We start from the raw sequence: 23,770 nt of genomic DNA on the forward strand, positions 1-23,770 counted from the left end.
AAGCCTTAGCACCTCTGGGTGTGCCCCCACACCAAAACCAAACAAAAAGCAAGGTTAGCCGGACTAATTCTGCATCCATAAAAACAAACCAAAAATGAACAAATTTCTTTGTTTCTGAGTCACCTTGTGGTGCCCAGGGATCACTCTTGAGCACATGAGGGCAGCTATGCAGTGCTGTGAGTGAACCTAGGCTGGCAAAAGCCTTTCCTCCTGGACTCTCTGGTCTTTGGTGTCATAATTTCGAGTCATACCTAGCAGTGCTCTCCTGGCGGTGCTCAGGAGACCATGTGACATCAAGGCACAAACTGGACTTACTGCATCAACGCCATCTTTCTGGGCCTGAAATGGATCCTTTTAAACAAGTCCCTTCAAATCAATTCAGATCAACAATGTTCCCCTTGTTATTACAGGAAGGGATAAAAAAACGTAAATGCAATAAGTTCTGTCCTGGTCAAATTATTTAAAACAGTTGACTGAGTCCAAAGTTGACGGTGCACACGTGTGAAAAGGAAAGGAGAGCTAAGAAGTGCCTGAGGACATGCGGTCAGAACCATTTAATAAAGGCAGATGTCAAGTATCTTTCCTCCTTGAAGAGACTGTGAAACATGCTAAGTGAAGTCACAGGAGATACCATATTGGGAAGTGTTAAGAAGAGCATTCAAAAGACAAGGTCAGAGAAAATAAAACACAGAATGCTGGAGAAACCAGCTTCCCCGCGCAGCTTGACTGCATTGCACGGAGTGTTGGGAGAGAGGCAGGAAGCCCAGCCAGGTCTCCGCCACCTACACGACTGAAGCCAGCTGCAACCCTCTCTAACAGCTCTCCTGGGCTCCAACAGATGCAGCGCCCCAGCCAATGCCCCAGGGGACAGGGGTCAAGTGAGCAAGTTGAAAGCGAGGTGAGCCATATGGCTGCTTTTCTTCTCAATGCTCAGCTTTCACTGCTCCAGTCTTCCCATCTCTACTGATCTATGGGCTCATTTCCCCCAGCACAATAGGATGATGAATGTAAATGCAGGGAATTCAATCGGCACCCACTGGGGTCTTAGACCACTCAAGCCCCACGGGCAGTCGTTTAACCACCTAGAGTTCCTCCTTGCTGTCCACACAGAATGTTGAGCTTCTAGATACACTGGTAAGTCACTCTATTAGGAGACGAATGCCCTTTTTAAAAGTCTTTATGTGCAGGGTCAAGATAAATGATTCCATGGGAGTTCAAAGGATTTATTTGCTTAGTATATACTGAATGAAACTGCAATAAACAAGCTTACTCTCAAATATGGCTTATATGTGGTTTAAAAAAAACTACTCGAAGTCTGTTTTAAAATATACATAGCTGTTTTCAGGACTTTCAAAGAAAAAATGTTGTTAAAATACAGGGTATTCAAAGCCCTGCTGTGTTTTTGGATGCTTACAATGACAGGAACAAAAGCAGCCACAGAAACAGGTGAAGCTAGCTTTTGAGGGGAGGTCACCACGGAGATAACGCTGGGGTCAGGAAGCAAGCGCGCAGGATCAGGATTCGGTTCCAAGACTGCATACCCCCTGGCCACGCCCCCCACTCATCCTGGGGGAGCCCCCTGAGCACTGCCCTGGTGGTCTGCAGCACATCCTTGACGCCATCTGTGAGTGTCCAGACTGATAAGCCAAGAATCCAGGGAGCAGCCTCCAGGCCCCCTGAGTACCCAACACTTAGGAGCTCCCCCTCCCAGCAGATGAAGGCCAAGGTCTGGTGCAAACGAAATGATGGAGGCCCACATGCTCAATTCTTAATATCCTCTGGAGACATGAGAGAAATAAAGTATCAGTCTTGCATTGGGCCTGAACGAACAATCCCAACAAACCACTCAATGGCAGTTTGGATGACACTGAGTTACTCAGGAAGCAGCAGCTAGCTGGGAAGCCACAGCAGTTCTACAACGGCGGGGACCATGGCTCGAAGATCAGTGTGGCAGAAGTGCACCAGCAGTGCGCATTTTCCTGTTTGAATAGGGGCTTCCCACGGGTGCTCAAGGACCTGGAGCCCAATTCTGGGATCTCTGCCTGGTGGTTCAGCGCTTTGACCAAAGGTAACTAGGGAGCTGCACAGTGCTCGGACTCAGGGCCGCACTCCTGCAAAGCACATGTTCCTCTCCTCAAAGCCTTCTCCTTGGCCCCCCTGCAGAATATCTATGTTGGGGGCTATGTCCAGCAGTGCCAAGGGGCCCCTATGTGGTGCCAGGGACCTGGACCAGGTTCATAGCTGCAGCCACCTTAACCTCTATACTATCTCTCCAGGCCCTCCAACACCTTTACAATAGGACACACAATGATGACACCAGGGGGTTTCAACACCTATACGGCTTCTTCAAATCTGAGGAAATAGGATGCAACCATCACAAATCAAATTTCCAAAAAATTCAGACAAGCATGTTGGCAATGAGCACAAGATGGCTGGGCCAGCTGCTGGTCCACCTCGGAGCTCCTGAGGAGGGTAGGATGGCCTAAGTTTCCCACCTCTTGACCCTTCCAGGGTACCCTACACAGAATTTGAGGAAGTAAGAAACGACACTTTCTGAACACAGGGCGGGGATCAGGGCCGTGAGGACGCAGGGCAGGCACTGGCAGAACCCTGCAGATGAGGAACTCCTGCCATTCATACTCGGGTTCTGTGCTGATTCTCCCCTCACCCGACTGCTCAGGCAGAAAGCAGATGAGTCAGAGTCAGAGCTTCAAGTCAGCCAGCAGAGCAGAGAAGTCAAGTGCTGTCAAAATCACCCTGGAAGGGGTGAAGAGACACGACTGCAGGCTCATCGCTTGTCCTGCACACAGCACGCCTGAGTTGTCCCCAGGACCCCTTATAGAGGTCCACAGAGCACTGCTAGGAGTGACCTCAAGGCACAGAGCCAGGAGTAAAGCCATGAGAACCTCTGGGTCTGACCACAAAGTAAATTAAAAATGGTCCTTGAAAACCATGAAAAAGCTATAGCTGTCTATGAACTACCCTAATACAGTAATATACATAGACTCCAACAGCACACACTACTGTCAGTGACTTGTAACAGAGAAGAGGAAGAGGAAGAGGCTGTACCAACACTGATTTCAGTGCGAGGATCACACTTTATCTGTTAAGAGGACAGGATGAGGAGGGCAGGATGGCCTAAGTTTCCCACCTCTTGACCCTTCCAGGGTACCCTACACAGAATTTGAGGAAGTAAGAAACGACATACTACATTATTACTGTTACTAACTGCTCTTAAACTATTAGGGCAAAACTTAACCTAAGTTCTCCATGGTTAGACTGAAATTTTCTTAACGTTTTCTGTATCTTGGTGCAATGAAAATACTTTGATATAATCACGATGGATACATGCCATCATGCATCTGTTCCAACCCACTGAACGTACAATACCAACAGCGCACTATGGAAAGAGAGATTAATACAATTGAGTGTACCATTCTGGTGGTGACCTTGATAATGGGAAACTCTATGCAGGTTTGGGGGTGGGGGCACATGAAAAACCTCTGTTCCTCCCTCTCAATTTCATTACAAACTTCCCGTTTCTAGTGGGAAAAAAAAATAACAACACAGTCCGTATTTTTTTCCTAGTTTACTTAAAAAGAACTTCAAATAAAAGACCCTTCCCTGGGGCAAACCCTAAGATTTCCTAGCCACACATTCCATAAATGCATGCGCATATAACATTAAATGAACGCATGCGCACAGAATTATACAATCCTTTTACGAAGAAGATGCTGATGTTCAAGGCAAGGAAGAGTCAGCGCAGCCACATACCTGCTCCGGCTTTTATCCACAGGAAAGATGCGAATTGACTTATCAAAACTTGCAGACACGAAGTCTTTTCCGGTGGGGGAGTAATCCACATCCAGCACAGCAGACACGTGGTCCATGTGGACCATCATAGGGGTATCCAAAGCACGCATGTCAAAGGTATACAGGCTGCAAAGAAGCTGGCGTTAGTGGACACAGTTCTAGAACCAAGCAGGTGTGGCACTGAGGCCGGTGAAAGGAAGACTGAGAGCTAAACAGGGCATGCCTAAGCGGACTCTGGGAAGTAAAGGGCAAAAGGATCAATGGCTTTGATTATTTCTTACAGTGACATCTGCATGCTTTCCTCTAACCAAATAGAAATCTGCTTGGAGAGTATATGGAACTTTGAAAAAGCATAAAACATGAAATTTCTTGCCTTAATTGAACCACCCAGAAAAATCAGTGAGTACATTGAGATCCTTTCTAATCTCACCATCCTATTTTTTCTAAAAGTTTTATTTATTTATTTATTTATTTATTTATGTTTTTTGGGTCACACCCGGCGATGCTCAGGGGTTACTCCTGGCTCATGCACTCAGGAATTACTCCTGGCGGTGCTGAGGAAACCATATGGGATGCTGGGAATCGAACCTGGGTCGGCCATGTTGGCTGCGTGCAAGGCAAATGCCCTACCCGCTGTGCTATCGCTCCAGCACTCACCATCCTATTTTTAAAAAATAATATTTAATAAAACTGTTTAAAGCTCTATACACTGCTGATACTCCATATAGCTTATAAACATTTACCCACTAGTCTCCAAAAATATGTTAATGGTCTCTAAAAATATGTTAATGGTCTCTAAAATATGTTAATGGTCCATATTTAAATACAAATTAAATTACTTTTGAAAATTTCCAACTTCTTAATATTATATATAATTCCTTTTCAAATTGTTGTGCAGTGCCAGGAACAGAAATGAGGCAGTGTTATACTACTGAATCCCATCCCTGACCTATAAACATTTCTTAAAGAGTCCAGCATTTGAATACTTAAGATTCCATGAAATCAGGACAGGTTCCCACAAGTAGAATTATTAGGTCCAAAGGTATCAAAGCAGAAAACAAAGTAGACTGGACCAACATAGTACTGTGGGTGGCCCTACTCCGATGTGAAGTTTTTCTTGAGGCGAGAAAATACAGGGTTTGAGGCTACACCTGGCAGTGGTCAGGGGCCAGCAAAGGTCAGTGACTGAACCCCTTGAGCTATCCCTCCAGGCCCCCATTTTCTATTCCCCTTTCCTGCCTTTTTTGTTGCTGTGGTGCTGTTGCAAGGCCTCAGGGGATGGGGGTGCTATGCACACCTGGTCGTGGTACTCACTCGGGCCCTGTAACTGGCCGCTGTAGATGCCTACTTTAGCTGTGGTGCTTACACACACCTGGCCATGGTGCTCAGAAGCTCCCACACTCCCCTGTGGTGCTGGGGATCCCCAACTCAGTGCTGCTAGGATGGCGCTGGGTGCATGAGACGCTCAAAACTCCTGCCTTAGCCACGGAGCCCTCCCCAGGTTCCTGAAGCTTGCTGCTGGCCAGATGTGGGGCAAAGGTGGTAGCTGACTGTCCCTGGTCTGTGGCAGTTTGAAAACTGAGCAGACATTCACGAAAAAGTTCTCTAATTTGGGAAACAATTATTTCAGCAAGATGAATGGCAGTTTTCTAACTTACACATGAAGGACTATTACTACTTAGGGAAACATCTCATTAGTTGAGACTCTGGCAACTGAAATATTTCTTAAATTGAAAAAAAAGTTTGAAAAGAAGCCAACATACTTGTAATCTTCATTTGCCGCAGTGAAAACAAAAGCTTCCATAGGGTTCCAACAGATTGTATTTGTTCTCATATCTAAGATGACCTGAAAGAGGAAGACTATGTAAATCCATCTCCTAAAATTAATTTCCTTGAAAACACACATACCTCCCATTTAATTTCCTTTCCTTCTTTTTTTCACTGAATTGAGCACATATATGATAAGTAGCTCAACTCGCTGCAAAAAGAAATCAATTATTACCATTTCCTGAATACAAAGGGTAGTAAACATAAAAATTATTAAAAAGCCTAATACATGGTCCTTTGTAGCGTATATGCATGTGATACAAATACAACATGACTAATTTAGAAAACTGAGACACACTGACATGTTAATAGAACACAACTAAGCCGCAAATTATTAACTATTGAACTGAGGTTCAATTTAATGGTGAACTTAGGGTTAAAGTGGAGGAAAATTTCAAAGGTTACTGGACATCTGGTCCAGTGCAAAACATCCGCTGAGACATCTGGTTCAGGCCACAAAGCTCTTCATTTATTTATTTTAATTTTTTGTTAGTGAAACACCAAACTTGATTCTACCAAACACATCTATGAGACCAGGGATAGCACTCAATGGCACCTGCTCCACAGGTGCAAGGCCTGGGCTCAATCCCCAAGAGTTATACGAACAAATAAATGAATAAACAGTAAACAGAAGCAGCCATGAGTCTATCTGGCAACGGTTCAATAAATAATACAAACACTAATTTTTGTTGCAGGATTTATTTTTATTGTAAGTCATGATTAAATTAGGCTGTTACACCTTTTTTTTATGGGGCTGGGTTAACTGAATGAATGGCAGGATACATCTGGTGGTACTTGGGGACCCTCAGCAGTGCTAGAGATGAAGCCGAGGCTGGCCATATGCAAGGTGAGTACCTGACCTTTTGGGCCACCTTTGCTACCAACTCGGCCCCTCACGCTGACCTTTCTTTTATCATCCTACCTGCATGATAAGAGATCAGGTATGATGCCAGCTGACCTGTGAGGAATTATTATAATGTTCTGCAGCAGGATCGCTCCTGGCATTTTAGGTAAGACAACCTTTGTTCTGTGTGACTGTCTATGCACCAGGCTCAGCCTTTCAGACTTCCAGCCCACATGTAAAAAAAAAAAAATCACCTGGTGGAGAAATACAATGCTAAGAGATTGAACACTATTACATTTAAGAGAGAAAAAGATGGGCTAGACAGAGAGTACAGTGGGTAGGGCGCTTGCCTTGCAGGTGGACAACCTGGGTTTGATCCCCAGCACCCCACTTGCTTGTTCAAGCACTACCAGGAAAGATTCCTGAGTGCAAAGCCAGGAGCAACCCCCTGAGGAGCCCTGGATGTGGCCCAAAAACAAAAATTCAGAGAAAAGATGGAAAACAGATTCATAAAGCAGAAAACAGGGGCCAGGAGATAGCACAAAGGGCTGGAGCACATGCTTTGCATCCAGAACGCTGATTCCACCCCCAGCAGCACGGGGAGCGACCCCTGAACATGAAGTCGGGAGTAGCCCCAGAGCACTGCTGGGGGAGCACCACAAACAAAACAAACCCACAGGAGTAAAAGAAAAGAACATCTTTTCTTTTGTATCCAAGGTGACTGGCATGTGACAATCAAATTAAATGCTCTTTACTGACTGAAAACAAATAAATAAATGGAAAATAAGCGTGGAACAGATTTTGGAGGAACTTGAAAGCCACAGACATGCCTATGTTTTTTGAAATGATACAAGGATGCTCTGAAAAGACGATCCTATTTCCTGCGATCAGCCTCCAATGAATACATTCCCTTCTACTACCTGTGAACATACGGTGTGTCATAAAGTGATCTGGCCATTTAAAAAGGATCCGAGGAATGTTTCCTCTGGTGGCCCATGGCCCTAGAGTCCAGGCCCAGGCCCTAGAGTCCAGGCCCATGGCTGGTCCGCGCGGGGTCCCCGTCCCAGTCTCCCAGCTCCTCTCACTGGGTACAGACTGTTCTCGCCCACCTCACAGGCCACATGAGCAGGTCTGGCAAGCCCACACACGTCTCCTCCTACAGGCCCAGGGTCCATCCCTGGCACCATGTAGCTCCCAGGAGTGACCCGAGAACAGAGCCAGAAACAGCGCCCGAGCACCACTGGGTATGGGGCAGAATTTAAATTAAAAAATAAAACCACAACAACAAAGCAAAAAAACCCACAAACCAGCAACAAGCTTTCATAACTAAATACTGGAGTGACTACCTTAGACTGTTGGGAAATCTGTTCCCCTGAACAGTCCTTGTCTAAACAAAACAAAGCGTCAAACTAGGGCCCATCAGCAAATAACTCAATAAACACAGCTGCCTGTGTCAATTAGTTATAAAATCTGCTGGAACCAAGTACCACCCAAGTCATGATAATCACACAGTCTGAATCATGGTAATACGTACTTCCTCATTATGCACTTTCAGTCCTGCCAGTATTAAAGGCACAAAGGCACAGAGAGGACCGGGAGGAAATTTAAGGATCTTCAGAAAAAAAACAAAAGGAAGCAGGGTGCCTGCGATGACAATCGCTTTGGGTAAAAGGAAATCTCTATGAAAAAGATGTATTAATCCTATAAAAAAAAAAACATAAAAACATGTGTTACACATTCCAGTCACCTGACTCACGGAGGAACACATCGACAATGGTTATGTTCAAAGCCGAAGATAAATGGAAACTCACCTTTTTCAGAGGAGTAGCTTGCCTCATGTCATACAATACTATATTCCTGTCAGAGGCACAACTTCCCAAGAGAAACGTCTAAAAATAAGATAACAAATAGCAATCAAAAGCCAGCCTTGGCAGCTCAGCATGTCTACTCAGTGGAAGAATGATCTCTCTAAACGTTCAAGGAAGAGACAAGCTGTAGCGCCTAGGTCCACCAGAAGAGGGTAAGGACTCAATCTCAGCAACTTAACCCCTTCACTGTTCAGCCCCATCCAGGCAGCTCAGAGGCCAGTGAAGACAGCATAGAACTCTGTACTCCACTTTAGTCTACATCCTCTTTGATAGCTCCACTTTTCATCTCAAGACCTGTTTCCTAATTTTCAGTATTATAACTGTTTTTGGGCGGGGCGGGGGGGAGCATACCTGGCTGTGCTCAGGACTTATCCTGGCTCTGCACTCAGAGATCATTCTTGGCAGGGTTTAGGGGACGATCATGGGGTGCCCGGGACCAAACACCAGTCCTGGTCTTGCAAGTCAAGCGCCTACCAGCTGTACTCTCTCTCTAGCCCCTACAAATAACATTTCTATCAACATTTTCATATATCTAAAAGCTATCAAATGTAAGGCTTCTTTCTTTTTAGTGTTCAAAAATGGCATCAGTGAGTCAAAAAGCATGAACAACTTTACACTTCTTGATATATATTTAACTGTGTCATAGAGTTGTATTAACAAGCACTATTGTGGGGGAGTATGTCGATTTTCCTGCACTCAAACAGTTGAGGGAATGTTACTTAAAAATTAAAATCTGTACATTGATATTCCTTAATGACATGATTGCCTGACTAGTGGTTACACATTTCCTCATGTTCATGAACTAAATTAAGCATGTCCTTTGCCTCACATGTTTCAAGTATCGGTCAGGTATTACACATACAAGGTGTTACACAAACAAGGTGAAACACATACAACCCTGGTCATTAAGTGACACTATGCACCCCCACCTCACCCCTCCCCACTCACTATTCCTGACACTCACGGTTGGCCTCTGCCTCTATTCCCACTGCAAATGGAGGAGAAATGAGCTGTTTACTCCCTCACTGCACCACTGGCTGGCTTCTACCACACTCACGTACCCAGACGGAATAAACCACACGAAGCGTGGTTTATCATAATCTCTGCTCAATTCTTTTCCAGTTAGCAATAATTGCGCTTTGGAGAGAAAAAAATCCTCACTGACCACGGTGCCAAGCCTCGGTTCTCTCAGGAAACCCTCCTCATTAATCACTTCCTTCCTGAAACTTTCCATTGGTGAGTGAGTCCTCTCCACCCTTCTTCATTTTTCATGATGTCACCTCAAGGTCTGACCAGGTTCCACTTATATAAAGACTGATCTGAGCAATGCAAAAAAATAAATCTGCCTAGCCTGAATGCCAATTTTCACACTCAACAACGTGGCAATGCACAGCATACTTTATTGGCTTTATCAGAATACTGTGCTAGAAAAATTGTTATTGGAAGAGAGAAAAACAGTCTATTTGTTCACAGCAACATGCCCTTACCATTAAGTTTAATAGGAAATAAGAAATATACACACAGTTTGCTTTTATCACTAAATCAGTTCGTAAGGTTAATTAAACAACAAAACACAGCTAAACAGCACTGTTACAGAGGCAAACTTGAAAAACAGGGTCGCAAAGTCATCACTTGCAATTAATTTGGATTTTGGAACTGGCATCAGCTCCTCTGACCCAAACAGAGATGCCAAAGATCTCATTTAGCCACTGGAGAAGAAGGAATCATATCTGTCTGCTCCTCCTGGGGTGGTATTTTTTTTTTAATAGTAATAACATCAGCATCTTAAATTTGATGGCACCTTTTAAAAATATTCGCATATATTATCACATCTTACACTCACAACAGACCTATGAATTACCCTGGAAGATATAATTAAGCTCACTTTAAAAATAAAGAAGCAAATATAGAGAAAAACTGTGACCTGAAGAAGGTCAAAGCCAAGACACAAAGGCAGGAAACACCCAGCAGGACAGACACTGCTCCCGACCCACTCCTGCATGCTCCTGCCTGGGGTCACACCAGCTCGTCTGCCCTCTTGGACCCCAGTTCACCAGGTAACCACGGGGAGCGCAGGGAGAAAGATGGAGGATGAAAGTCATCACTTTCTGGAACAGGCTACAGAGGAAGTGCTTTGGGCTTGCCAACCCCCAATCCACACAGTCTCGGCAGCATTTACTCAACTCTGCCATCAAGCAGCTATAAATGACACCGAGGGGAAGGGCACGGCTGTGCTCCATGACAGGACAAGGCAGCGGGTAACCAGACCATCATTCGTCAGCCTCTCTCTGCTCTCGACCTGGAGTGTCTTGCAGAAGTGGTCGGGGGCAGGAAGCGTGTCCTGGACTGTCTGGCTGCTCAGCCGCACCTTGGGGCCAGGATGACCTCAGACCACGCACCCACGTTCCAGCTCATCATCGAGTTTATAACTGACTTTTCAACCCTCCTTCTACGAGCCTGGCTCTCTGAGAGTATCAAATCGGCATGTCAGGATTTTCTCCTCCACCGTGTAACACAGTGACTTCCTGACAAACTCTGACCTCAGTTTATGTATGAGGCAACTTCTCAGGAAAAGGCATCGCCACTATGTCTTCTAGATGAGTTTGCCTACTGCCATGTCCAAACAAATCTCAGGGAGGGCAGAGGAGATGGTACAAAGGGCCAGAGCTCATGTTTCCCTGCAGGAGCCCAGGGTTTGATCTCTGGCGCCAGATGGACCCCTCAGCACAGCTAGGTGTGGCCCCAAAAGGAGAAAAACAAAACAGAAGGGAAAAAAATCTCAGTAACAGTCAAGAACCTTAGTGGTAGTTGCCTTTCCTAAACCTGGGCCTGAAAAAGCAATAGCTAATCTCCAACTCTTTCCTTGGCTAAAGTCACAACTGACACTTCGAAGCAAAGAGAAATATCAGTTAACCGATACATGGCATAACAGTAACCATACATTTCTCATTATGCATTGATACATTATAAATACAAAACAGTTGTGGAAATTAAGAGCGATTTTTTAAAGGCGCAACGGTGGGGTCTGGAGGCACAAGCAAAACTGAAGCTTCACTGAATGGCCAGTGCTGCAGCCTACCTATCCCCTCAAGTACATGTGTTCACCTTCCTCTACCCAGTGTGACCAGGAGGCAGGCAGACCTGCTGAGATCTCAGCAAACGTTCCAGAACACAGACATAACAGGGCAAGTTGAATAAAAGCTAGAACATCATTTAAATTTCAGTAAATTTTCATACTACGTATCCAAAATTTTTCTAAAGGGACTTGAAACTATTAAGTAACGAGGAAACAAAAGGAGCACTTTTCAAGAAGGAAGCGTACCTCGATTGGGTTAAATTTAACACTACTTATACTGTCAAATCCCCAGGTCATTGAACAGACAGGATTTGTTCTATGTTCATCCCAAATGTCCACTTGCTGTCCACATGTGGCAAAAACAGGATCTTTCCAGTGATGATCAATTCCTGTATATACTGTCTTTAAAAGCAAAGAGATAATGCAATTAGTTTTTTTCATTGATAGTACAAATTTAAGGAGTATTATTTTAAACCTATTTATTTATACTCTCATTTAAGAGATTTAAAAAAAATTTAGGTACTGAGATTTACAAAGTTGTTAAAAATAGAATTTTAGGCTCTGTTGAAAACATTCCAACTCCAATCCTACCACCATCTCTCCATCAATGACCCCAGGATTCTGTTGGCCACCCAACCTATCTCCTTAACTAACACTCTGGTTTTTAAAGAAAATCCCTGTTCAGAAAAAAATAGTATCACAGAAAGTGATTTTTCTCATCTCACATATGGGAATAAAGAAAAATTATTAACAAGATATATTTAATTAAGTTTGAAAATCTATCACCTAAGTACTTTTATTTAATTGGTAGTAGTGGTACTCAGAGATCAGTGCTCAGGGCATACCCTTGGCTTGGTGCTCTGGGGTCATCCTCAGTGTTACATGGAGTACCACATGACATTAGAAATCAACTGAAGTTGGCCAGCAAAGCAAATGCCTTAACCCCTACACCATCTATCTGGCCCGAAGTACTTTTAAATTATTGAATATTGAAAGATCTTAAAAAATCAAGTAATTAGAGGCCAGAGCAATAACAGAGCAGGTAAAGCACTAGTCTTGCATGTAGCTATCTCAGGTTCAATTCCCAGCATTCCACGTGGTCCCTCAAGCCACTAGGAATGATCCTGAATACAGAGCCAGGAGTAAGCTCTGAGCACCATTGTGTGTGGCTCCGAAACAAAATCAAAACAAAAATCAAGTAATGAAATGCTAAAATAATTAATAAAGAATTACTTCCATGGTTTACACAAGAAATAATGACACCCAGGACTGAAATGCAGAAAGTGACAAATGGATTACAACTTGGGGCTGGGGGGAGGGGGGACTGGAGAGGCAGCACATGGGCTAAGGTACTTGCCTTGCATGCATTGACCCCCACTTCAAATTACAGCATCACACAGGGTTGCCCATGGGCTGGAGTGATAGCACAGAGGTAGGGCGTTTGCCTTGCACGCAGCCAACATGGCCAACCCGAGTTCGATTCCTCCACCCCTCTCGAAGAGCCCGGCAAGCTACCGAGAGTATCGAGCCCGCATGGCAGAGCCTGGCAAGCTCCCCGTGATGTATTCGATATGCCAAACACAGTAACAACAAAGTCTCCAATGGAGACGTTACTGGGCCCGCTCGAGCAAATCGATGAACAACGGGAGGACAGTGACAGTGACAGGGTTGCCCATCACTCAGGTGTGGTCTCTGAATTCAGAGCCAGGAGTCAACCCTTAGCACTGCTGCGTGGGGCCCAAAACACACCACCCCCCGGCCCAAATTTGCGGGGTGGAGGAGGACGGATACTAATATTGGCACAAACAATAAACTCATAAATCTGAAACAATTCGTTTTAAATATGAAATCAGCCAACTTGGGACTGCATTATAGTCCCAAGTTTGGTAATTTAGTTTTTTTGAGGGGGGACATATCCAGGATGCTCAGGGGTTACTCTGGGCTCTGCATTCAGGAATCACAGGGGGATCAAACCCTGAGGGTCATGCATGCAGGTCCCACTGTACTATCTCTCTGACCCCAGCCTGCCTATTTTGGATAGCTGGTTAAAAAAAAAAAAAAGCTAACTGAAGCGACACAGTGACACACAGTGGTTCTGTCTTTATTCCTCCTTCCCTGCCCTTCTCTTTCCTGTTGCTGGGAAGACTGGGTTGCACATTTGGTGTGTGCTTAAAGACATTAGTTGTGGTGCCCACACACACTAAGTTGCAGTGTGCAAGAAACAGCATACTCTGCTGTGCCACCGGAACTTCGACAAATATACTGATATGTGAGGTGGTGCTGGGGTGGGGCCTATAGCGCTACTCCACCTACTCTGAATTCAGTGTGCAGTGCTGTGGCACCATGCAGTTCTTTCGTTCTCTCATTCTCTCTTTCTCTCCTCTCTCATCTCACCCTTCCTCTTCCCGCCCTCTCAATATTCAGCTCCAGGGATCGACCATCACCAGACTGGTGACGTGTAAGTGCCTTCCCCACTGCATTCTCACACTGGTCCACTTTCGCTGATCCTGCCCCCGGCCCTCTCACCTTTCTCCAGCCATGCCCATTTTCTCACAAGACCCTGTCACAGGAACTATTTCATTGTACCCTCTAGCTCAAACCTTGATATACGCCATATTGAAAAACTGTCAAAAGTTTTTAGCTTATAAATTTATATTTAACTGCATTAAATATTGCTTAAAAATAGTTTAAGTAACATAGGCCAAAGTCTTTGATTTCTTCTTACATTTTGTTTTAGGAATTGAAATTATGGCAAATTTTCAATGAAGTATGTAAACAAGACAAGCGTGCATCTGTTCACTGCGTACCTTTCCTAATATTGTATGCAATGGTTCTTCTTCTGCTCCAGAGTCTGGCCCATCCATCTTCCACTGCTTCACAGTTTTGTCATCACCAACCTAAAAATATTCATGATAATGATGATAGTGAAGTTATAAACTAACCAACACATACTAAAAAATGCTGTAGTTTTTAAAAAACAACATATTTTCCAGTCGATTTAATAATGCAGTATATCCCATCCTGTTACAGTAAAGATGAATACAAATGAGTAGAGAAAGAAAAAGGAGAATAGGAACAAAATTGGGTCACAAATGTGGCAAAAACTGCACAATATAATAAAAATAGTATCTCACATTAAATAGAAGATGGGCTGCAAAAAGGCATCGGAATTTCACTAAGTTGCTTAAATTTTCTGATATAAAACCAAAGTTCAAAAAGGCAGGAGATATTATAGTGGGTAAGGGGACTGCCTTGTACATGGCTAACCTGGGTTTGGTCCCCAGCATCCCCTAAGCCTTGTCTGTAGTGATTTCTGAGTGCAGAATCAGGAGTAAACTTTGAGCACTGCCAGGAGTGGCCCAAAACACACACACAAAAAAACCCCCAAATTCCAGATAACTGTAAATGTACAAAAATGTAATAAAAACAGAAATACTAGGGAGATAGCATTTTAAAATTTGGCATGGGAAAAATCCCTCTTTGCAAAGTTAAACCTTCCAGAAAAAAACCATCCAGAAACAAAGTCAGCTGTTTTCAAACTGTGAAATGCAGATCTCTTAAGGATGTGGAAAGTTGCACATCTAAAAAAGTAACGGTGGATAGAGCAGTTAGCATCCTAGATCATTCTCAAAGCAAGGCATGAAACTATGATGCAGCATATCCAAGATACAGAGTGAAAGAGCTGCAAAACAGAATACTTAATATAAATCACAGGGCCAAGTTCAGCAGCAAGAACACCCACCCTGCACATGTGAGGCCTGGAGTTTGATTGCCAGTACCAACAGCAACACCCCCCCACCCCCTCAAAAAATAAGATTTTGTTGGGGGTTTAAAAAAAAAACAACTCTTTATGACACTATATAACTCTAAATCACTGTCACTGTCACTGTCCTCCTGTTGTTCATGGATTTGCTCGAGCGGGCCCAGTAACATCTCCATTGTGAGACTTCTTGTTACTGTGTTTGGCATATTGAATACTCTTGGTAGCTTGCCAGGCTCTCCGAGAGGGGCGGAGGAATCGAACCTGGCTCGGCCAGGCTCGCTGCGTGCAAGGCAAATGCCCTGCCGCTGTGCTATCACTCCAGCCCATAACTCTAAATAAAACAAAAAATGCTAGTTTACCAGAGAGTAGAATTACATGGTATATTAACCTGGGCTTAGCCTGGGCTTGACCTTTCTGTATCATACTCACTCTAAATCACCCTTTCAAATATTAACAAATACTTAAAAACGAGCAATAGTGTTCTCTTGCAGACTACTGCAAGAAAAGCTGAAAACCATTCCAGTGAAACAATTCACAGTATCCACAAGACCGGTCTACAGGGAAGAGGTCAGGAGAGACACTCTAGTACGAGGTCAGCCAGGAATTTCCTTCACTCAGGATGCTAATAGAATCCTGAACAGCATCTTTACATTAGGAAAGAAGTATTAAACTGAGCTCCCTCTTATTAACAACTGAATCTGGGGACCACACTGGCTTCCTACCAAAACTAAGCTCTGGAATCCCAAACCTACTGGGTATGTAGGTATTAAGCAGGCACTGTGGTCCTGTTGCATCTGAACCACAGTAAATCTTTTAGTGTCTCCGGAAAAAGGGAGAAATGCCTTTGAGCATGCTCTCCCTGAAGACGCTTTCCTGCAGTCAAGCTTCTGCGGGCTTGAGCCTGAACTTGCTGGTAGAAGATGAAGCTGCTCTACCAAATGCCAGTGTGAGCAGGCATGAGCTTGGGGGAGTTGAAAGACGATGTGTTAGGGGATTCGGAAAAAGGGAAGAGATCCGTTGCTAATAGTTGTCAGAATGAGGAGAGTAGAACTATAGATCTAAATTGGCGGGTGGAGGTTGGGGGGGTCAGGGAAGTTGGGTCATACCCAGGCGCTCAGGACGGGCTGCCATGTGCAGAGTACTGGGGCGTGGGCGCTCCAGCCGTCCCCACGGCCCCTGCTTTACAGGTCTGGACTTCCGGGAAGCAGCAGTCTCTGTCACATCATCCTTCACAGTAGTTCACACAAGCAGCTTCCTCTTGGGAAGCCAAGCTCCCTCACGGGCTCTGTTCTCCGACTGCTCTAGTCCTCTCACTTCCTAGAGGTGGGAACACCCCAGGGCTATCACCCTGGCATTTTGGTATTTCTACATTTCCCCTCTCATTGCCCCTCAGCAATGCCACACTGGGACTTTAGTCACAACTTCTGTATCTTAGGATGCCTGGTTTAGCTCTGACTTCCCTCCTGAGTTCCTCATTTGCGGTCACAAAGGTTTATAGGTATCTTTACAGCAGTTCAGCTTATTACACACCTCCCCATTCTCCCCTAAAGTCACTGGTAATCCTGACTTCCTGTCTCTGTGAGGGGAATCATCTTCCAAGTTGCCACTCAGCTCTGAAGCGCATCTAAAATGTTTCTAAACCTAACAACCACTTTCTGCTGCTTTTACTCCCTACTGCTGATTTGTATCACCACTTAAGCAGATTAAAGTCTCCGAATGGATCACTGTCATCAAATATATCTCCAAGTACAACTTTGATCAATTTCCTATTAAAAACCTTCCACAAACACAGAAAGATACTGATCACATATTCACAAAGCCAAAAAGTGAAATCAATCCAGATGACTATTAACAGAAAACAAATGTAGTATGTACACACATAATGGAGTATTATTCAGCTTGCAAAAGGGAAAGAAATTCAGTTCGGTCTAAAACATGCTACAACATGGTTAAGTCTTGAGGGCATCATGCTTAGTGAAATGAGTCATACAAAAAAAAAGGGGGGGGCACATATTACATAACTCCACCTATACGAGGTATCTAAAATAATACCGGAGTTGGACAGTAGTTATCAGGGAACAGGGGGAACAGGGGGCCTGCTGCTTAATGCTATGGAATTTCAGTTTGGGAGGATGGTAAAGTGTGAAGGTGGGTACATAATGGTGTCAATGACTTAATGCCACTGAACTGTCATTAGAAATGAGTTAGGATGCTAAATTTATTGTTCTGTGTATTCTGCCACACACAAATATGCTTCAATAATTTACTATCAACATACATGGCTGGCTCTTTAAGCCGTGATCTCCCTTTAACACTTGCTAATCTCTATGGCTCTCTGCTTATTTTCTCTGGAGAAGCCCGTGATCTCTCTTGAACACACATCTCCCTTTCTCTCCCCTTACATCTTTCTTATAATCTAAATAAAAACTAACTTACTTCACAAACTGATGATTATAATAATGATTCACTATTGAAACAGGAAGGCTAGAGCGATAGCACAGCAGGTAAGGCATTTGCATTGCATGCGGCTGACCCAGGTTCGATTCCTCCGCCCCTCTCCGAGAACCCAGCAAGCTACCGAGAGTATCTTGCCCGCATGGCAAAGCCTGGCAAGCTACCCGTGACATATCCGATATGCCAAACACAGTAACAAGTCTCACAATTGTGAGACATTACTGGTGCCCACTCGAGCAAATCAATGAACAACGGGAGGACAGTGCAGTGCTACTGAAGTACAAATCATTCAGGCCCAGCACTGAAAATCCTTCAGAGTACACCAAACGATCCTTCTAGCTTTACTGTGCATTACTACTTCTTGACCTGCTCCGTTTCCGACCTGGGCCGGTTCACCCCTCTTAGGCAACCTGGTGGTCCTCCGCTCCCGGAGGGTCACCATATTGATGCCGAACTTAGTGCGGACACCCGATCGGCATAGCGCACTACAGCCCAGAACTCCTGGACTCAAGCGATCCTCCGGCCTCAGCCTCCCGAGTAGCTGGGACTACAGGCGCGGCGCCCGCACGCAGTCAACATGGCCGACCCGAGTTCGATTCCTCCGCCCCTCTCGAAGAGCCCGGCAAGCTACCGAGAGTATCTCGCCCGCACGGCAGAGCCTGGCAAGCTCCCCGTGACGTATTCGATATGCCAGACACAGTAACAACAAAGTCTCCAATGGAGACGTTACTGGGCCCGCTCGAGCAAATCGATGATCAACGGGAGGGCCTTTACCGTTACCTTTACTACTTTTTGATAAAATAACCATTAAAATCTGGGAAGGGCCAGAGAGCTCAATAGGTTTGGGGGACAAGCTTTGTGTGCAGGAGGCCTGGGTTCAAACTCTGCTATCACGTGGTCACCTGAGCACCACTGCGAGTGAACCCCTGAGCACAGAGTCGGAACTGAGCACTAAGCCACAACAGGATTGGCCCAAAAAAACAAAAGGAAAAAAAAGGTAAGGGGAAAGCTGAATTACACAACAAAAAGCAAGACTTTAGAGCTTTGGAATAAATACACGAGTGCAGAAAATGTTCAATTACCAACAGTGAAAGGAGCCAGTGAGTTAGTTATATTTACTATACTTACCGTAAAAAAAGAAGACCCACAAAATCGAGTACATATTCCTCGTACAAAACCTTCGTGCGCTTGTATTGTACGGATACACTTTCGTTTAGTCAAGTTCCAAATCTTAACCTACAAGAAAGCATACCAGGAAATTTCAGTGATCTATAAATATATAATGTTCAACCACTGAGCACTGCATTCCAAGAAAAATAAATTCCATGCTGCAAAAGCAATGAATCACCTTACCAGACAGTACAAACAAAAGCTTCTGGGTTAAAATAATACAAGGCCTATGGGTAAGTACATCAACAAGCAGAAAATTCAATCTGTTGTGTACTCCACGGATTCTAATCTTAAGTTTTGAAGTGTGTTTTTTTTTCTTTACAGACTTGAAAATAATTAAGTGCTGAATTACTAATAACACCCTGGGGGGGGGTGCAACACCCAATAAAATCTCTTTAGTATTAACATGATTTATTATTCCTTTTTAAGCACTAGAGGATTTTATTCTATTTTTGACATTTTGGGCCCCATCTGGCAATGCTCAGAGGTTACTCCTGGCTCAACACTAAGGAATTACTTCCGGTGGTGCTCAAGGGACCATATGGGATGCCAAGGATCGAAACTGGGTTAGCCACGTGTAAGTCAAATGTCCAATTCACTGTATTACTGCTGTGGCCCACATGACTTATTATTGACTGTCAAACTGAGTCTTAACCTACATTTTAAATCTCTTATCTTTATATCTGGGCTGGAGCGATAGCACAGAGGTAGGGCGTTTGCCTTGCACGCAGCCAACATGGTCGACCCAAGTTCGATTCCTCCGCCCCTCTCGGAGAGCCCGGCAAGCTACCGAGAGTATCTCACCCGCACGGCAGAGCCTGGCAAGCTCCCCATGACGTGTTCGATATGCCAGACACAGTAACAACAAAGTCTCCAATGGAGACGTTACAGGGCCCGCTCGAGCAAATCGCTGATCAACGGGAGGGCCTTTACTTTACTTTACTTTATCTTTATATCTGAAATGACTAAAGTTACCAAAGCAACCAGAATTTAGTTGAGATATAAAACTGGACACAGAAGTGTTATCAATCCAATTAATACAAAATTTGTATTTGTAATATAACTTCTGATTTAAAATATCCATGTTTGGAGCACACTTGCCTCTCCGTCGCATGCCCCCGAAAGGACAGTAGCCAAGCTTTTGGGGTGCTTTGCCAAGCAGTTGACTCCATCTCGGTGTCCATCCAGGGAAGCAAGGAATGGTTTGGCAAACACCCGCTCCAACTTGGTAGCATTTAAAGCTCTCACGTATTCTCGCGGGACCTCAAAAGGATGTAAGGTAGGATCGTAGTTTCTAGGAACTGAAACAAGATTAAGTCCTCTTAATAAAAAAGTTACACTTAATACTTCCTGTGGCTGTTTCCTTTAATCATTGGACTTGCTAAGACACAATTCTCTGTTGAGTACTGTGACAAAAACCAAAGTAAAGGGGGGTTATATGTAATTTCCAAAATGACCAGAAGATCATGGAACATGTACACTTGCTAAGGAAAGAAACTGAATAGCTCCGACTCTTCCTCCTGTATGTACTCGAGCATTCTTCATCTCCGGGGGTGCATTTACTTACTTAAAAACAAAGTTTACCACAGAAAAGATGGGCCCATTCAACCACCACGACACTGTGTGGCCAGGTCTCCAGATCACAGACAAGGAAGCAGAGACACAGAGCAGGAAATTACCTATTAATGATGGGGTCAGGATTCCAACCATGGCAGTCTGTCCCCCACCCCCTCCACCAAAAAAAGTAAAGAACTCCCCAATAAATGTAAACTGTAACCGAAGGCAGAAGCAAGCTAATACTTGGTGGTCAATCCTCCAGTTTTTCCTCTGAATTCCTGGCCTGCCACACATAACAGAACCAAGGCTGCCAGTGTCATCCAGACAGCCTGAAAACTTGACTGGGAGGTGCGGGGCACAGAAGGAACTCAAAGGGCTGAGTGCCCGCTGGGTTCTGCACCTGTAAGTGCCCACCACCACCAGCAACTGTGGCCCAGAACCTTCCCTCCACCACAAATTAGGCTCTTTATTTTGGTTTGAGGGACCCATCTAGTAGTGCACAGGGAACACTCCTGGTGGGCTTGGGGGACTACATGGAATGCCAGGGACTGAACCTGGGTTGACCACGGGCAGGTACTTTACCTGCTGTAGAGCGCTTCATCCATTTTGTGTTTAATTTTTTAAGATAACAAATGTGAGGGGTTGGAGCGATAGCACAGCAGGTAGGATGTTTGCCTTGCACATCGCCGACCCGGGTTCAATTCCTAGCATCCCATATGGTCCCCTGAACACCGCCAGGAATGATTCCTGAGTGCAGAACCAGGAGTGACCCCTGAGCATTGCCAGGTGCGACCCAAAGAGCAAAATAAATAAATAAATAAATGTGAGTTGAAGTGCTGTTTTTTCCACTCAAGATAATACATATTATGAAGTGCTGACCGTTTTTCCACTTTGAAGTGGATTTAGGAACCTCTGGTCAATGAAATGAATCCTTTCTGGTCTTCGCCAATCCGATCCCAAGATGTACCATGAGTTTGTAAGTACTTTCAGAAATTCAGCCCTAGCCAAATTGGTTTCTTTGCCTTCACCTCTACTGACCACTCTTAGGTCTTGGCAGAAACCATTCCTTCTGAGCAGACTGAATCCCACCTTCCATGCACACCTCAACCCCATGCATCGAAACACTGATCTAGAAGGCCCAAAGAGTGGCAAACAAAACAGACTCAAAACAGTTATTGCCAGGGAAACACAAACCAGAACTACAATATCATCTCACACTAGTGAGGAAAGAGTGAAAATATGGAGCCAGAGTGATAGTACTCTTGTGGCCACCCAGGTTTCATTCCTGTACACACAGGCCCCCAAGCACCTCCAGGAGTGAATACTGAGGGAAGAGACAGGAGTAAGCCCTGAGTGCAAGTAGTGTGCCACCCCACCCCCCCAAAAAAAAGTGGAAATAATAAATGTTGGCAGATTTGGTGAGAAAGGAACCCACACTCCTGGTGGGAACATTGTCTGGTTCAGTCTCTAGGGAAAATAGTATCAACACTTCTCAAAAAAGTAAGACTAGAACATCCACGTGACCCTCAAGTTTGCTTTCCGGTATCTACCTCAGAACACAAAAGCATTAACTTGAAGTGACATATGAATCTCTATCACCTATAAGGCTACAGAAGCAACTCAAGTGTTGAACAATAAAGTGGATAAAGCTGTGAAAAATGTTACAATATTTAGCTATCATCAAAGATGAAATCTTGCAATTTGTTTCAACTTGTATGAAACTAGAAGATATCCTTGCTAACAAGCAAAATATCCATGAAAGAAGGACAGATACTGGATAATCTCATTTTCCCCATATCTTGAGAAACAAAGTAAGGGAACAGATAGTATCAAATAAAGACAATCCCTTAAATTTTTTTAACTATAAAGAAGAAGGGAGACTTAGGAGAGGAAGAGTTGAACAGTAGTAACTCAATCCTGAGCACTTTGGTGGTTGTGGTGGGGTAGTAACTATGTACATTAAAACCAGAAACACTAACGCTATTGTAACTATTTAGCTAAAATAGAAAAAAAAAAGGCATTAGTGTTAAGCACAAGCTTTCCACAGGAAGATGCTAAAATGGCTCTGTGCCACAGTAAACCTGAAAGAGAATGCCCACGATGAACTCAGTCTGGTAAAGGTCGATGTCAGTTACTGTGGCAGGTGGGGTGACTGGGGAACGGGGCAAAGGGACCAGATGTTCAAGGCGTAAGGACGTCCAAAGATACAACCACCACTGCCACCTGAACCCCAGGCCCAATCTGCAGCATCCACAGCCGCTGACATGCAACCCATCTGTACTGATTGGCCAAGAGGGGAGAAGGGAGCGCTCCCCTCGACCCTCCCCCCCCCAAACACTTGTTACTCCTGACACAGCCCTCCTCTTTTTTCTGGGGAAGGGGAGGTGGTGGCTGGGGGACCTTGCACTCAGCGGTGCTCAGGACTTACTCCTGGCTCTGCGCTTAGGTACCTTTCCTAGAGGTTCTGGGGACCATTTATACGCGGAGGCCGGGATCCAGCCCCGGTGTACAGTAAGCGCCCTACTCGCTGTACTACTGCCCCAGCACCGCAGCCCTTCTCCTAACGCTTCTTTAACTTTGCTCCCACCGTGAAGGGTTTGCACGCCTAACTCTACGGCCTTAGCCAGGGGGGAGCTCTGAGCCCAACCTGGTGTGATCCACAAAAAAAAAAAGCTAAGGAAAAATTATGTCCAAGTTTCACTCTGTTACTGCCCTCATCCACAAAAAAGTTAACTTTTAGTAAAGGAGACCAAAGTCAGAGCAGTACTAAGGTTGAAAGCCTTAAATCCTTTGATCTAGATAGTTCCAACTGCAGGGATGTGGAAGCAGCAGCCGGCGCGTCCCGAAGTTTTGTTTCTGTTTTTTCTAAAAAGGAGTGTAAAAAGAAGTTTGTTTGCTAACCAGTACCGCAAGGATGCGGTCACTCGCTTTTCCTGGGTGGGAGGCGACGAGGACGGAAGGCGCCAGGCGGGTCAGCCAGACTCCGGGCTCACCTCTCTGTAGGTCCAACTTGGTCTCGCGGACGTAGTTGTCCGGGTTCCGGCTCAGCATCTTCACCTTCATCGCGGCGGCTCGCGGGAGACACCAACACCTCGAGCCCTCCTCCCTCGGGCCTCCGCTCGCCTCCACGCCAGCGGGCCCAGGCTCCTTCCGTCCCGGCGACCCGTTCCGGTCACGTGAGCCGCGCGGAGCGGAAGCCGCCGCCTCTCTGGCTCCGGCGGCGCTCCGTCGCGCGGCGTCCGAGGTTCCGGGCGCCGGGCGGGAGGCGTTCTTCGGCGGGAGTCTGCGGCCGGGCCCTTCCGCCCCCACCGGGCGGCCGGGCGTCGGGGCGGGGCGGGGCGGGGCGGGGCGTCGGGGGCGGGGCGGGGGCCCGGCCGCCCGCGGCCTGAGCTCTCGCG

At 45.3% G+C, this 23,770-nt stretch overlaps 1 protein-coding gene across 1 annotated transcript in view; it reads right to left on the reverse strand.

The window, feature by feature from the left end:
* The window catches only part of DCAF13 (DDB1 and CUL4 associated factor 13), a 28,851-nt gene extending 5,332 nt beyond the window's left edge, over window positions 1–23,519 (reverse strand). Inside the window, exons 1-8 of the mRNA XM_056108429.1 lie at window positions 23,366–23,519; window positions 19,917–20,116; window positions 18,774–18,881; window positions 14,236–14,325; window positions 11,675–11,830; window positions 8,296–8,373; window positions 5,577–5,659; window positions 3,775–3,939 (exon numbers count right to left, since the gene is read on the reverse strand). Of these exons, the coding sequence (XP_055964404.1) occupies window positions 3,775–3,939; window positions 5,577–5,659; window positions 8,296–8,373; window positions 11,675–11,830; window positions 14,236–14,325; window positions 18,774–18,881; window positions 19,917–20,116; window positions 23,366–23,435 (950 nt within the window). The 5' untranslated portion in view covers window positions 23,436–23,519. The remainder of the gene's footprint in view (window positions 1–3,774; window positions 3,940–5,576; window positions 5,660–8,295; window positions 8,374–11,674; window positions 11,831–14,235; window positions 14,326–18,773; window positions 18,882–19,916; window positions 20,117–23,365) is intronic.
* Between the last annotated feature and the right edge of the window lie 251 nt (window positions 23,520–23,770).

Source organism: Sorex fumeus, unplaced genomic scaffold (assembly GCF_029834395.1).
Source record: "Sorex fumeus unplaced genomic scaffold, SorFum_2.1 ptg000002l, whole genome shotgun sequence".
In the NCBI taxonomy this organism is placed as follows: Eukaryota; Metazoa; Chordata; class Mammalia; order Eulipotyphla; family Soricidae; genus Sorex; species Sorex fumeus.